The 15,338-nt window shown below is 47.3% G+C and overlaps 1 protein-coding gene across 5 annotated transcripts in view; it reads left to right on the forward strand.

Moving 5' to 3' along the window:
• CALCOCO2 (calcium binding and coiled-coil domain 2) overlaps positions 1-15,338 on the forward strand; it is a 44,028-nt gene that overhangs the window by 15,479 nt on the left and 13,211 nt on the right. For 3 of the 5 annotated variants that reach the window (XM_083408398.1, XM_083408401.1, XM_083408399.1), the window contains 5 exons: positions 8,138-8,337; positions 9,829-9,931; positions 10,119-10,252; positions 12,723-12,848; positions 15,036-15,194. In XM_083408398.1, the coding sequence (XP_083264524.1) occupies positions 8,138-8,337; positions 9,829-9,931; positions 10,119-10,252; positions 12,723-12,848; positions 15,036-15,194 (722 nt within the window). Of the gene's footprint in view, positions 1-1,466; positions 1,759-2,048; positions 2,111-8,137; positions 8,338-9,828; positions 9,932-10,118; positions 10,253-12,722; positions 12,849-15,035; positions 15,195-15,338 lie in introns of those variants that run through there. The other 2 variants (XM_083408397.1, XM_083408400.1) reach the window with 2 other exon arrangements.

Genomic DNA, 15,338 nt, shown 5'->3' on the forward strand with positions numbered 1-15,338 from the left:
TTCACCTGCTAGCCATAAATGGAATCCAACAGCCTATGTTTCCATGCTGGCCATGGAAGAAGGTGCCTTTCCTTCCTCTGCAGCCAACATGGAGATGTAGTTTACTAGAAGGCTAGTAATAAAAACAGCCTTGTAGGCCAATAATTATTGTAGGCATATTTACAAGGCTGAGTCCTCTAGTTGCTGGTTCTAGCAGGGCTAGATTGTACTTCCTGGGACAGATTGCTCTGTCTTCCACTCTGCTGCCTTTGATGATCTCCAAAATCTGCTGCACCATGAGGCTACATGAGAAGTCATCCTCATAGGGCTGCTGGTGCCCACAGCTGCCTGTGACTGTTAGTAGGGGATTTTCTTCTGGTTGTGCAGGAAAATGCAAAACATGACAACTAGAGGCCAAGTTGAATTGAGACGGGGACTTTCCATGCATCCCAAATTGGTGGAACAGCATGTCCTCCAAGCATGTCCCTTGCTGGCTCAGATTATTCAGATGTCTGAATTTTTGGTTTTGCAAAGCAGTTGATTGATTGGAATTCCTTGTGTGGCCTTTTGATGTGCCAGCACAGCAATATGCAACTGATGCTTTGGCTTCTCTATGCTAATTCTGGATTGACACCCCCCCCCAGCTGTCTAGGTATATGAAAGCTACTTCACAATCCATGCTTTGTTCTGCAGCAGGCACCCTCAAACTCGGCCCTCCATCTGGTACGCAGGCTGAGACCCTACCTGCCCGCGGACTGCCTCACCAGAGTGGTGCATGCTCTAGTTATCTCTCGCTTGGATTACTGCAATGCGTTCTATGTGGGGCTACCTTTGAAGGTGACCCGGAAACTACAACTAATCTAGAATGCGGCAGCTAGACTGGTGACTTGAAAGACCTACACTAGCTCCCAGTACGTTTCCGAGCACATTTCAAAGTGTTGGTGCTGACCTTTAAAGCCCTAAACAGCCTTGGTCCAGTATACCTGAAGGAGCGTCTCCACCTCAATCGTTCTGCCTGGACATTGAGGTCCAGCGCCAAGGGCCTTCTGGCGGTTCTCTTGCTGCGAGAAGCCAAGTTACAGGCAACCAGGCAGAGGGCCTTCTCAGTAGTGGCACCCGTCCAGTGGAACGCCCTCCCACCAGATATCAAAGAGAAAAATAACTACCAGATTTTTAGAAGACATCTGAAGGCAGCCCTGTTTAGGGAAGCTTTTAATGTTTAATAGGTTATTGTATTTTAATGTTTTGTTGGAAGCTGCCCAGAGTGGCTGGGTATAAATAATACATTATTATTATTAGTAGTATTATTTATTTACAATTCCCATCATCCCTGACCGCTGGTCCTGTTATCTAGGGGTGATGCCTGTTCTCCAGTAAGATCGCTATGGCATTTCAATGGATCTACTCCTGTGCCTTTAAGAGAAGCCCGAACAAGTAGTATAACTCGTGTGAGCTAGAAGGTAAAGTGTTGGTTTAGGACCAGGGAGACCCAGTTTCAAATTCCCACTCAGGCATGCAGCTCATTCAGTGATCGGTCAGTCAGCATCTCTCTGCCTCGCTGAACACCCAATAGCTCTATAAATATTGAAGCGCAGTTGTTCAGAAACGGGGCCAGTGAAGCTTTTCCTGGCATGGATGGGGAAAGCTTCACCAGCTTCATTACTGCGCCCATCATTCTGCTGTTGTGGCACACTTGGAGCAGTAAACAAGTATGCTGCTGTCTTCTGCCAAGCTCTGCCACTTGACTTGGACTCGGCATTTGATGGCCTTATGGCACAGGTAGGTGGCAGGTGTGTCTCCTGAACCCTGCACCAGAGACAATTGCTGGAACTCGCATAGGGTGCAGCTCCTCGATGACACATGGAAAGTGAAAGCTGCAGGCTATTGTGGTTCTGCTGTAGGCAGGGTATGCTGTTAAATGCTTTCTCAATTCCAGGGAATGGCAGAGCTGGCTGTTGGCTCTGTTTATCTCAAAGTTTGCCTATTCAGAAGAGGATGGAAATGAGCAGCACATAAAGAAGGACTGGCTTTGCTTTGAAGAATGTTACGCATCTGAATCTCTCTTGCAGGGAGCTCTCAAGTCCTGGGATAGTAGAAGGAAGAGATCTAGAGGCTGTTCAGCAAGAGGCAGGTGTGGGCAGGATGGGTGCTGTATCTTGTCTCCTTTTTCTATTTTGTTCTGCTTCTCTTTTTATTATCTATTTACTACATGGAGCTTAGGGACGCAGGTGGCGCTGTGGGTTAAACCACAGAGCCTAGGGCTTGCCGATCAGAAGGTCAGCAGTTCGAATCCCCGTGACGGGGTGAGCTCCCGTTGCTCAGTCCCTGTGCCTGCCAACCTAGCAGTTCGAAAGCACCTCAAAGTGCAAGTAGATAAATAGGTACCGCTCCGGTGGGAAGGTAAACGGCATTTCCATGCACTGCTCTGGTTCGCCAGAAGCGGCTTAGTCATACTGGCCACATGACCCGGAAGCTGTACGCCGGCTCCCTCTGCCAATAACGTGAGATGAGCGCCGCAACCCCAGAGTCGGTCACGACTGGACCTAATGGTCAGGGGTCCCTTTACCTTTACATGGAGCTTAGGGTAGTGTATATGCCACTCCTCCTCATTTTTATCCTCTCAACAACCCTGTGAAGCAGGCAAGGCTTAGAAGCAGCAACTCAACTCAGCGAGTTTTGTAGTTAAGCAGGATTTGAACCTGTGTCTCCCTAGGTCCTAGCCTGACCCTCTATACTTGTTAGACCATGCTGGCTCCCCTGGCTAAGCCAACAAATGCTTACTGGAGCACAGGAGCAATGCACAGGAAACATCAACAACCTTGCTGAGGAAATGACTGCTTTGGCAACACATGTCTTCCAGAACTCGGGTTTATTCTTTGTTCCCTTCCTTCCTTCCTTCCTTCCTTCCTTCCTTCCTTTCACAACCTAAGGCAACGGTGGGAAACCTGTAGCCCTCTTGATACCGTTGGTCTACAACTCCCATCATCCCTAGCCATTGGCCATGCTGGCTCAGGCTGATAGGGACTGAAGTCCAACAATGTCTGGAGGGCTTAGCAGGGGTCAGCAACCTTTTTCAGCCGGGGGCCGGTCCACTGTCCCTCAGACCTTATGGGGGGCCGGGCTATATTTTGAAGGGAAATGAACAAATTCCTATGCCCCACAAATAACCCAGAGATGCATTTGAAATAAAAGCACACATTCTACTCATGTAAAAACACCAGGCAGACCCCACAGATAACCCAGAGATGCATTTTAAATACAGTGGTACCTCCGGCAATTCGTTCTGGAGGTCCGTTCTTAACCTGAAACCCTTCTTAACCTGAGGTACCACTTTAGCCAATGGGGCCTCCCACTGCCGGCATGCTGCCGGCACATGATTTCTGTCCTAATCCTGAGGTAAAGTTCTTAACCCGAGGTACTACTTCCAGGTTAGTGGAGTCTGTAACCCGAAGTGTTTGTAACCTGAGGTACCACTGTAAAAGGACACATTCTACTCATGTAAAAGCACACTGATTCCCGGACCGTCTGTGGGCCGGATTTAGAAGGCGATTGGGCCGGATTCAGCCCCCGGGCCTTAGTTTGCCTACCCATGGCTTGCAGCCTTGCCTTGACTTAAGAGCTGCTCATGGAGGCAGTTTTTCTTCAGGGAAGGGTAGCCAACATGGTGCCTTCCAGACATTGGAATACAGTTCCCATTATCCTTGGCCATTGGCCATGCTGGCTGGGACTGATGGGAGTTGGAATTCGACAACTAGAGGGCATCACATTGTCTACCCCTCCCTTAGGGTGAGGAAGCAGGAGTTCTAAAGATGTGAAGAGGCTGTCAGTGCTGTTTTCCCCTCCTGCCACCACAGGAGTGTGTAGCTTGCACACATATCTACATGAAGATGCAATCCAGTAGCACAACTATTGTAATGAAATGGAATTGTGCAACAGGGCTACTGCACTCTTATCACATCCTGTGTTAATTTCAGCAGAGCTTGTGGAGGAGAACGTCCCCTGAGTTGTCCTCTGTGGGTCAAATCAGTTCACCTGCTGTTCTGCTGCCCTTGATGATACCCAAGGTCTGCCACACTGCGGGGCTATGTGAGGAGATGTTTTCCTCATAGGGCTGCTTCTGTCGACAGCTGCCTGTGACTTTTATTAGGGGATTTTTCCAGGGTGTGCAGGGAAAAGGAGCAGCATTACAACTTGAGGCCACGTCGAATTGAGATGGGGGACTTCCCTTCATCCCCAGATTTGTGGAACAGAATGTCCCCTAAGCATATCGCCTCCAGGCTCGGTTTATTCAGATTTCTGCTATAAATAACTCCAAATCCTACCACCAGACACCAGGGAACCTGCAGATGGAACAGATTTCTGAAAAGATTAATGAAGTTGCCTTATCTGGAATGTTGCCTTTGTTGGAGCTGTGGGGAAAGTGATCACAGAGATCTGGAAATCTTCAGAGCTTCCAGTATTCTCTTTCCATAAACATTAGCTTAAGAAACATCCCCACCCCGTTTAAAAGTAAAAGCAACGTTTTTGCATGGATCTGTGCTGTGCAACTTGAGATCCATGAGTGTTCTGATATCCCCCACTCTCTCTCCCTTTTTAAGTATTTAAATATCGGTGTCATCAAGACCGGCATGGCTTGATTGTGATGCCAGCAAGCGGAGCATCAAAAACAAATCATGCCTATTTGGCTGCTGGCATCCCCACCAATTTCCTTCACCCTGTATGCCCTCTCTCTCTGTTATCTGGAGTGGTCATGTCTTGCTGCTCTTCCGCTGCTGTGAGGATCAGCCAGGGAACTCGTGCTTCTGCTTTCCTGGAATTGGGAAAGCAGGAAAGCTGTCTGGGGAGAGAGCTCCTCCTCTCTGGTGACTGGCCAGGACCTGATCAGGTTGCTCCTGAAGCACCAGAGAGAATATTTTATTTTAGATTGGCCCAAGACAGAAGTCGTCAACATGGTAGCCTATAGATGATGGTGGACTCCAGCCCCCATGTGCCCCAGCCAGCATGGATGATGGGAGTTCAACAACACCTGGAAGGCCCCATCTTGGCTACCCTGGCTTGAGTCAGCATTTTAGCTGGTGTGCACCAAAGACGCTCCCTTTCTGCTAATTAGATTCAGGTGGGTAGCTGTGTTGGTCTGACGCAGTCGAAATATATAAAAAAATTGTCCAATAGCACCTTAGAAACCAACTAAGTTTGTTCTTGGTATAAGCTTTCGTAGGAAGGTCTGCAAGTGTAACAAAACATTTATTGGGCGTGAGAAGAGGGGGGACCTTTGAAATTATAGCTCCGCTATCAACTGGACTGATTTGCACTTTCAAAAATCCCCCCTTCTTGGAGTGGGGGCTGCTTAGAGGAGGAAAGCCTCCCCATAGTGCATGGGTGGAGCCATTTTGGCTAAATAAACATTGGCCCTGAAGTCAGGAAATAGAGGGGGGAATCAGGCCTGCATCATAATGTTGCTGTGTAGAGCATTTAACAGTAGCAATCAGCTGTGTCTTCTTAGAAACCCTGTTCCATTTCTCTTGGGTTTTCCATTTCCCCCACTCCTGAAGCTTCAGCACTCAGTGCCCTCTTGAGCATATTCAGTCAGTCCTCATTGGGCTGTTCAGGGATAATTTGGCTCCTTTTGATTCCCCTGCTCCCCCCTCCCCAGAATGATTTGTGTGGGTTTCTTTGTACTTCTGCAAATTTTGAGGGTTCCCCTGAATATGCTCCTTGTTGTCTGTGATACTATTTTTTTTTCTGTGATACTATTTCAGACAAACAGTTAGTGGTGTTTGGGGAACTGAAGATTTCAATTAGTGTAAAGGAAGAATAGGTTGTAACCCACCAGGATAATTCTCCTCTGGGAGCCCAGATGAAGATATCCCCAGTGGATTATGCACTGTGGGACAAATTTATCTGTCTCCACTTCGCTGCTATAATAATGCTTTAAGTCTGCTACCTGAGGAGACTGTTTCACCTGGTCTTGTGGTAATAACCATTTCCATAGAACACCTCACTATTCAACAAGTTGGACTTTGGAGAGTACACTGGTGCCCATGATAGATAACCTTATTTAATTTATTGTTTGTCCACGGACTTGCCCTGTTTACTCAGGTCAGCAAATGACATTATGAAATAACCAAGTTGGCATGCTCATGTTTGCCATTGCCCGACATGTTACTACTATCCGTCTTTCCATCTTTAACTATAAAAGAAACTTAAGGCCAATTAATGTGGCTATACTGCTGCTTCATCCAATCCTGCTCCACACCCAATCCTGCTCCAGTAACATCTGAATGAAATGTACATGGGTCTGGTGAGTCATGAGGGCAGTTCCCATGTTGGTACTGCCAGCCCCCAGAAATGTGTCGCGTGCATGTGAGACTTGTCGGGAATGCGGACAGCTATGCTCAAATACGAGCCTTCAGTCTGATCTGTGGAGGAAAAGAATAACAATAACAAAAGAAGTGTGCTCACGTACACTACATTTCCGTGAGAAAAATTGTGGTCACACTGCAGTTCACGTGGCTGTCGGTAGACGGCCATGCCAACTGCAGTGTGGTGACAGAAAGCAACCGGCAGGCAGTTGGCAGGCAGCCCAAGCGACTTGTGAGGATGGAACTGTATTTAGGAGACCCCCTGTTCCCCTCACAGAACCACAATTCCCAGAGTGGCTTAACAAACAATCACTCTTCCCGGGAACTATGGGAATTGTAGCTCCCAGGCCCATGCAGGGCAAGGGGCAGCTGGGTTAAAAAAAAAAAAAAAAAAAAAAAAGTCCAGTCAAAGGCGACTGGGGTTGTGGCGCTCATCTTGCTTTCAGGCTGAGGGAGCCGGCGTTTGTCCACAGACAACTTTCCGGGTCATGTGGCCAGCATGACTAAACCACTTCTGGTGCAACGGGACACTGTGACGGAAACCAAAGCGCACGGAAACGCCACTTACCTTCCCGCCACAGTGGTACCCATTTATCTACTTGCACTGGCGTGCTTTCGAACTGCTAGGTTAGCAGGAGCTGGGACCGAGCAACAGGAGCTCACCCTGTCGTGGGGATTTGAACCACCGACCTTCTGATCGGCAAGCTCAAGAGGCTCCGTGGTTTAGACCACAGCGCCACCCACATCGCAACTTGGCTGTCATGCCAAGAATGCCACTTGCCTCCTAGACGACCAGGGACGTCCGCCCCATCCCTCAGACAAGCTCTGCACAGGTCTCAGCACCCTTAGCAAACCACAGCTACCAGAGTTCTCTGGGGGAAGCCCTGAATGTTTACAGTGGTACCCTAGTGCTTTAAATGTATGGTGTGAATGTGGCCCTCATGTGGTGTCATTACAGAGGCCTGATATAAAACAAGGCAACTATGGGGTTGCAGCGCTCATTGATTTGTAGCTCAGTCTTGGTCACCGTGCTTCATACATCCACATCTCAGCCGTGTGAGGTTCCAAACATACCGCTGTGACGGGAAGGTAAACGGCGTTTCCATGCGCTCTAGTTTCTGTCACGGTCTTCCGTTGTGCCAGAAGCGGTTTAGTCTTGCTGGCCACATGACCAGGAAAGCTGTCTGTGGACAAACACCGGCTCCCTCAGTCTGAAAGTGAGATGAGTGCCGCAACCCCATAGTTGCCTTTGACTGGGTGTAACAGCCCAGGGGTCCTTTACCTTTAACTTTTTATCAAACACACACACCAGAAGAGATACATACATCCCACAGAGAGAGCTGATGGAAAGGTAATTTTGAGCAGAGAAGTGGTGAGTGGGAAAGGGATAGCACACCGCCTCTCCTGTTTGTTTCTCCAACAAAATTCCTTTCTCGCCAAACTACTACTACTACTATTGTTGTTGTTATTTATTTCAACAATGCTGGGGATCCACATGCAAATGTGTAGTTGGTCCCTTACAAGAAAAAGGATGAGGTTTGGGCAATGGTGTTTTTCCTACTGTAGGGTTAACATTCCCTTTCCCTGCCCTGTAACCTTTACTTTGCTCCTGTGTTCAATGCCAGCAATGTTTTTTGGGCAAAATTCCTCCAGTGCCGTGAATATCTTGTTGTTAAGATACAGTTGAGATGACATCCTTAGGTCAAAATTAGCTGTGGTTGTTTTTAACTGCCCTTGCGTTTCTTTTTTGTTTTCTTTTTTCCATTTCTGTTTCCCCCTCGTTGTCCTTTTTACAGAATCCAGGATGGAAGCTGCATTATGTAACAATTCGGAGGAACCTCCCACTTCTGCCGTCCTGCTAGACTGCCGGGCCTTCAATCAGGTCATCTTCACAGACATAGACAAATACTATGTCCCTGGAGCAGATATAACTTGCCATTACAACATTTCTCGGCACATCACCCCACGCCGGAAGGACTGGGTGGGCATATTCAGGGTAAGTCTGCTGTCATTTGCAGCGCACCGTGGACATTGGAACTGGCTTATGATAAATTGCAATCTCTTGCTTTATAATACAGCAGTCAAAGCAGGGTTATAAAGCTTCAGAGGAGATATTGTTCTCTGGACGGAGTTCTTCCAGAAAGCTGAGGGGTTTGTCAGAGCAGGGAAGGAGGAGAGATAATAGCTGATTGGCTGAGGCAGAGTGAGGTTATCAGGAAGGTATTCTACACTGGGAGAGCTTAGATCTTGGATGGTAGCATATGCACTTTTTTCCTTAAAAAGCATTAAAAACCTTTAAGTGATATTAAGAAATTAAATTGTGGCTGTGTGTGAATGTTTTCCTTTCCTAGAAGGAAGCAAAATGATGCATTTGTTGGAGCCAAGTGTGCATACCTTTGCAAGTGTGTATATTACAAACACCAGTTTTGTACCATTTTCACTGTTATGGCTTCATCCAAGCAATCCTGGGAATTATAATCTGCTGGGGGGGGGGGTGCTGTGAATTCTTTTGTTTAAGATCTCGACAGAGTGAGAGAGAAATTATTGTTGTTGTTGTTAATAAACTGGTTTAAGGATGATGTCCTTAAAATCTTTAGTTGGACTTTCCTCTTTTGTGTGGACATGTGATATAATTGTCCTGTAAACCCAGTGGCTACCACCCTGGGCCATGCTGCTTTAGGGAGTGGCATGCCGGGCTCTGGGGTACCTGGCCTTGCGCGCCACCTTGGGCTCCAGCAGACCGCCCCCAAAGGTACCGTATTTTTCACTCCATTGGACGCACCGGACCATAGGACGCACCAGACCATAGGAGGGGGAGAACAGGGAAAATTGTTTTTTTTCTTGTTCTCCTCTAAAACAAGGTGCGTTCAAGGTACATTCACCAGAGCTTGTGGGGCTGGCAGTGGGGGGAAGCGCTGCTTTCCCCCACCGCCAGCCTCAAAGATCCCTGAAGCCTTTAGAGCGCAGTGCCCCTGCAGAGGCTTTGCGCACAGCCATCCCCAAGCTAGAACAGCGAGACGGAGCCCTCCGTCTCACTGTTCTGGCTTGGGAACAGCCTTGCTAGCTTCTGCAGGACAGCGGGGTGAAGGCGCCCCGCTGCCCTGGAGAGGCTGTGCTCGCAGCCACCCCCAAGCTAGAGCAGCGAGACGGAGGGTTCCACAGTGCTCCGTCTTCCTGTTCTGGCTTTGGGCTTAGCGGCGCAGCCTGCATTCGCTCTATAGGACGCACACACATTTCCCCTTAATTTTTGGAGGGGAAAATGTGCGTCCTATAGAACGAAAAATACGGTAAGTGCCGCCGGGGGTGCCCTGCCCCCTAGCTACGCTATTGTGTAAACCTGCTGTGTAAATACGTCCCTTGTTTTAGAACAGGCTGCTTTTAGTGCACTGGATTAGAGCACGAAGAGGACAGCTTGTTAAACTGTCACTACTCTTGGCCTGCTTCTCGGTTCGTTGAAAGATCCCACTCAAATATTTTTATGTTGCAGGTGGGGTGGAAGACCGCTCGCGAATACTTCACGTTTGTGTGGGCGCCTTTGCCAAGGAACCCCGACAGCAGTGACGACGAACTTCAGGAGGTGCTCTTTAAAGGTCCGTAGCAGGAAGGGAAGGAGTTGGGTGGTGTTATTTCTTGAAACAGGCATTGTTTGCATGCTAAAAAAATAAATAAATCTCAACTTCAGTACAATAAGTCTGACCAGGGAGAAATCAACTTCCTATGTTAGCTTTGCATGCTTGAAGGAGCTAAAAATGATGTGGCCTTTTTTTATTCTTTCAGCCTACTACCTGCCAAAGGACGATGAATATTACCAGTTTTGTTACGTGGACCAGGATGGCCTCGTCCGTGGAGCCAGCGTCCCCTTCCAGTTCCGTGCAGAGACCGAGGATGACATGTTGGTGGTTACCACGCAGGTTTGCTTCCTTCGTTTGTGCCCTGTGCTATGTAGTGGCTCATTTGCGACATTCCCAAGCCTCTGCCAATCCATTATGGCTCCTTGTTTGTTCCCTTCTTCTGCCTTTGTCACTATGTGTAGTCTTAACAGGATGCCTCACTGTACACTGCATGTGGCTCACACTGCGTTGTGCGGTAGGCTAATTTTCAGAGCGGGGAAGGGAGTGCGCCATGCTATCCTAAAGGTGAGATCTGTGCCCTTGCAGCAACCTCTAGTGACTATCTCTATGAGTTCCTATATGTGATAAAAGCACAGTGCTTTGTACATAGAAGATCCCAGGCTGAAGCTCCAACCTCTCTGGGGGCTTTTTGCTTTTTATGTGTGAGTAGTTAATGCAGACGAGTCAATCTCCAGCGCTGCTTTAAAAGCCAGCGAAGCAGCCAAGAAGAGAAGCCATATGGATATGCAATCCTGCTCTGCCTTTGTACTCTCCTGCAATTGTTCTTTTTTCCTCTGTACTTGAGACGCAAGGCCACCAGTATAGGGGGCACTTGAAAAATACACATTAGCAAAAAAAAGGGCCCTGCCCCAAAGAGCTTACAGTCTTTGAAGAGGACAAATGGGGAGAGGGGGTTTGATTAGGCATAAATGTGGCTATTGTGTACCTAGGCTTTGTTTTGGATAAGGCACCAAGGGATTAAGGCAGGTATGTCCAAAGTCTGTTTGGGGGGGGCCTAATCCAGCCCGTTTTTTGGTTTAATCTGGCCTCCACAGGCAGCTCCTTCCCAGGTAATATCCAAAATAAAGGTCAACAATTCAAATCCTTAAAAAAAAAAGCTCAACTACTTTGGTGGGAAACCCTAAAAAAAGGTCAATAACTTTGGTCGGCCCTGTTCACTTCATCAAATCTGGCCTTCTTTGAAAAAAGTTTGGGCACACCTGGATTAAGGTAAACGTTTTGTGGAAGAAAGGGATGCGGGTGGCGCTGTGGTCTAAACCACAGAGCCTAGGGCTTGCCAGTCAGAAGGTCTACAGTTCGAATCCCCGCGACAAGGTGAGCTCCCGTTGCTCGGTCCCTGCTCCTGCCCACCAAGCAGTTTGAAAGCACATCAAAGTGCAAGTAGTTAAATAGTTACCCCTCCGGCGGGAAGGTAAACGGCATTTCCATGCGCTGCTCTGGTTCGCCAGAAGTGGCTTAGTCATGCTGGCCACATATCCCAGAAGCTGTATGCTGGCTCCCTCAGCCAGTAAAGCGAGATGAATACCACAACCCGTGACTGGACCTAACAGTCAGGGGTACCTTTACCTCTTTACCTTTGTGGAAGAAGAGGGATTGGGGAGGAACAGGGAGAGATGGTGCTGCAAGAGAGGTGCTTTCTCAGGTAGAGGGTTTCCCTGGCAGAATGGGAAATACGGAGGCATTTAAGAAGCCAAGGCAGCATACACATCATACATTGAAAGCATTCAGTGGCCCGCAAAGAATCCTGGGTTGCTGTAGTTCCCCCGCCCAAAGAACTACAATTCCTAGCACCCTTAACAAATTGCAGTTCTCAGGATCCTTGAGGGGGAAGCTATGTACTTTGAATGTATGGTGTGTGCACAGCACCCCCTCAAAAAAAACTCCCTTTGGGCTGAAGTGGGTAGAGTCAAAAGCAACAAAGCTTCCCAACGTTTCAGATTGTGGAGAAGATCAAATTCTGCTGACACATCCTCTTCCAAGTCGGCCAAGTTTCAAGAAGGGAGCTCCCAGAGAGCACATCTGCTCACAGTGTCAAGTGCCTTGACTTAATCAAAGCATTTGACACCGCGAGCAGCTGTGATCTCAGGAGGGTCCTTTTTCAGTCCTCCTTATGTCACACGCTGACTTGCCCGAGACTGATGTCCGGAGGCATGTGCTGCTTCATCTGTCGACCTCCTTAAAAAACAAAACGGGAGAAAGAAATTAAACCTGGCTATGGTCCACTTGCCTTTGCCACGCTGATATTTTAGTAACAGAGTTTGGTATGGGTGGCTACATACGCATCACCAACAAGAGAGGCAAAGAAAATACGGCTTTTGCATGACATTTGTGCACAATAGTGGGGAAAGCTGTGACCAGGAAGCCCTAGTGCTGCCTGTTGATGAGCAATGCTACAAAAGTTGGGTGCCACCCCCACTCTCTGCTGAGCAATAGCAAGAGCCCAGGGGGTTCCAGGCCCTCACCCAGGGTCTGTGTTCCTTTGGAGAATTGAGACACGGCGGAGACTGTTGTAGCTTTAAGAAATATGGTTTATTCGCCTATTTACACCTTCAGTCTGCATGGAGGGAGTCCAGATCTTACAGCATGGTTATTTTAAGAGCGACTTGCCTCCCACAACAGTGCAGCCAGCCTTCAGCCAGCCTGCCCAAGATGGATTCCGGTCTCTCTTCTTCCTTCTTCTTCTTCTTCTTCCCAGAACACCTTGCTAAAAAAACACCCCTGCATTCTTTTTTCCCTTTTGCTCTTCCAGGGAGAAGTGGAGGAGATCGAGCAGCAAAACACAACTTTGCTTCAGGAAAACCAGAAACTGAAGGAAAACCTTAAAAGCCTTCAGAACCAGAATGAGGACCTACAGGAGAAACTCAAGGCAGCAGAGGTAGGACACACACACACACACACACACACACACACACACACAAATAACTAGGGCATGGGTGCCATTGGTGGGCGGGCCAATTAATATAAATTTTACGTTTGTGCCCTGGGCTGCTTTCCTTTCCCTTTCTTCCATTCAGTAAGTAAGACACCATTATCAGAGTTCAAGGACACATTCCAGCCAGGCAAGGAGGCTGTGAAGCAGGGCAAGAGAGCAGTGTGGCCTGGGGAGAATTTCAAGGGCCAGATGGAGTGTTCTGGAGGGCCACACTCAGTCCCTGAGCCTGGGGTCTCTGCATGGATCAAATAACTCTATATAGACTTCCTTCCCATAGAATTATGTTTATAAGTGCAAGTCAGTCTCCGCAGAAACTGCCGCAGCTATAAAGGACTTGCAGATTTATTTTAACATTTGTATACCACTGAATGGTAATTACAACCTCTTAAGTGGTTTACAAAGAGCATAAAATATACATTAAAATGGTCGCTGAAAGGCAAGATTTAAAAACAACTTTTTTAAAAAAAGCACAATGCATAAAATCAGTAGTTAAAAGTAAATACTAAGTGATGCATTGCTAAGTGTTCTGTGAACCGCCCTGAGATCTTTTGATGAAGGGAGTTATATAAATTTAATAAATAAATTTTTTTGCATCGGCCCACCTAAGTTCCACCATTGGTCTAGTATGAAGTTGCAAAGTAAGGCTAACACTCAAGTTCTTTCCACACAGCATGCGTTTAAATGGTTTGTGCTGCCGTGCATATTTGTAGATGTAAGCTGAGGCTGCTTTTCTCCTTAAAGCTTTTCCCACACCGCATGCATTTTAATGGCTTCTCCCGTGTGTGCGTTTTTGCAATGTAAAGTAAGGACTTATCCACTCTTACCTTTCCTCCACACTTTCCAGGCACACTTTAAAGCTCTGTGTTGCATGCTCTTCTTTTTGCCCTGGAGCTTTCCCCTCATAAACCCACTCTTTAAAGCAGAATTGGAGCAAACTGCAATCCATAGAAACCCCGAATTGCCGTTGGTTGCATTTTAGCTTCAAAGAGTGGGTTTTCACGGGCGCAAAAAAAAAGAGCACTCAGACACAGAGCTTTAAAGTACCGGCCTGTTCCTGGAAAGAGCAGGGCAAAACGTAAGTGTGATTAAACCCTAAGTTTGCTACTCCAGCTAAAGCTCTTTCCCCATTCCATGCATTTATATGGTTTCTCCCCTGTATGGGTTTTTCAGTGCATCGTAAGGCTACTACTCCAGTTGAAGCTCTTTCCACAGTCCAAAGTAGGAATATATTTTGATGTGTATGGTTAATCCTGATTGCTTAGTGCATCAGAAGTAATTTTGGCAAGGACTGAGTGGAAAGGACAAAATGTTTTGCACGTAGAAAGTCTCAGGTTCAGTCCCTAGACTAGGAAATATTCCTGCCTGGGAAACCTGCAAAACCACAGCCGGTCAGTGTAGACTGAAGATGGAGGACCTATGGCCCCTCAAATCGAATTTCACTGATTTCAGTAGGTCTTCTTTGAATATGACTTAGCAGGATACAACCCAAAAGGTGCAGAACTTACAAGAAGCTGGTGAGAAAGCAAAGGCGTTTGCTCATGTTGACGCACATAAGGAAGGGGAAGAAGAAGGTGCATTTGACACATGAGGCTAACTTCTTCTTTGCATCTAGTCCTGCAAATTTTTTAGTGTTGCAAATTGCATCATCTTGGTGCAGTGGTAACTAGTGGGATCAGAGCAGGCATGGAGGGAGAATGTAACCCTTTTCTCCTCTGTAACAGGTATATGCTTCAGAGGAAAACCTCTGTTGCCACACAGATATCCTATGTAGATAGTAGATTCAGATGAGAGATTTTCCTTGTCATAGCAGCGAAGGGGGAGACGGTTAAATTCCCCCCACATGCCTGCTCTTTATCTCGCTTATAATCACTTCTTTCCACCACCACCACCCACCAGATGATGCAATTTTCCTTTTTATAAAATAATAATAATGCATGGTTAGTTGCAAAGATGAAGTTAACGTCAGGTGTAGCTTGGTCCCAAGTGTTTTCGGAAAAAGCAGGAGCTTTCTTCATTCCTTGGTTCAAGGAATCCGTCAAGCTGCAGTTGTACCCATATAAATATTTAAACTCCGGCTTCAGGTTTTACAGTCGCTGTTCTCACCTCCCCACCCTGTGTTTGTGTGTCCAGGAAAAAGCAAAGGAGCTTGAAGATAAAGTCCATTTGTTGCAGACTGGGACCATGGAGCTCCAGAGAGCTCAGGACCTGCAGGCTTTACAGATGGCCTCTGGTCAGACGGAGTTGGCGGCAGTTACTGAAAACAGTATCAAACTCCAAAAGGAAAAGGAGGTAAAAATATAGAGGCTGGTTGAGTAGAAGGTACTCATCAATGGGGGTGGCAGGCAGCATTTGAATCTTGAGGAGATAAGCTTTAAGTTTTGAATTGGCCGGGTGAACGGTGGGCGATTGTATATTTGCATCTTTGTAAATACG

The sequence above is a fragment of the Podarcis tiliguerta genome, assembly GCF_965153285.1.
Source record: "Podarcis tiliguerta genome assembly, chromosome: 13".
Classification (NCBI taxonomy): Eukaryota; Metazoa; Chordata; class Lepidosauria; order Squamata; family Lacertidae; genus Podarcis; species Podarcis tiliguerta.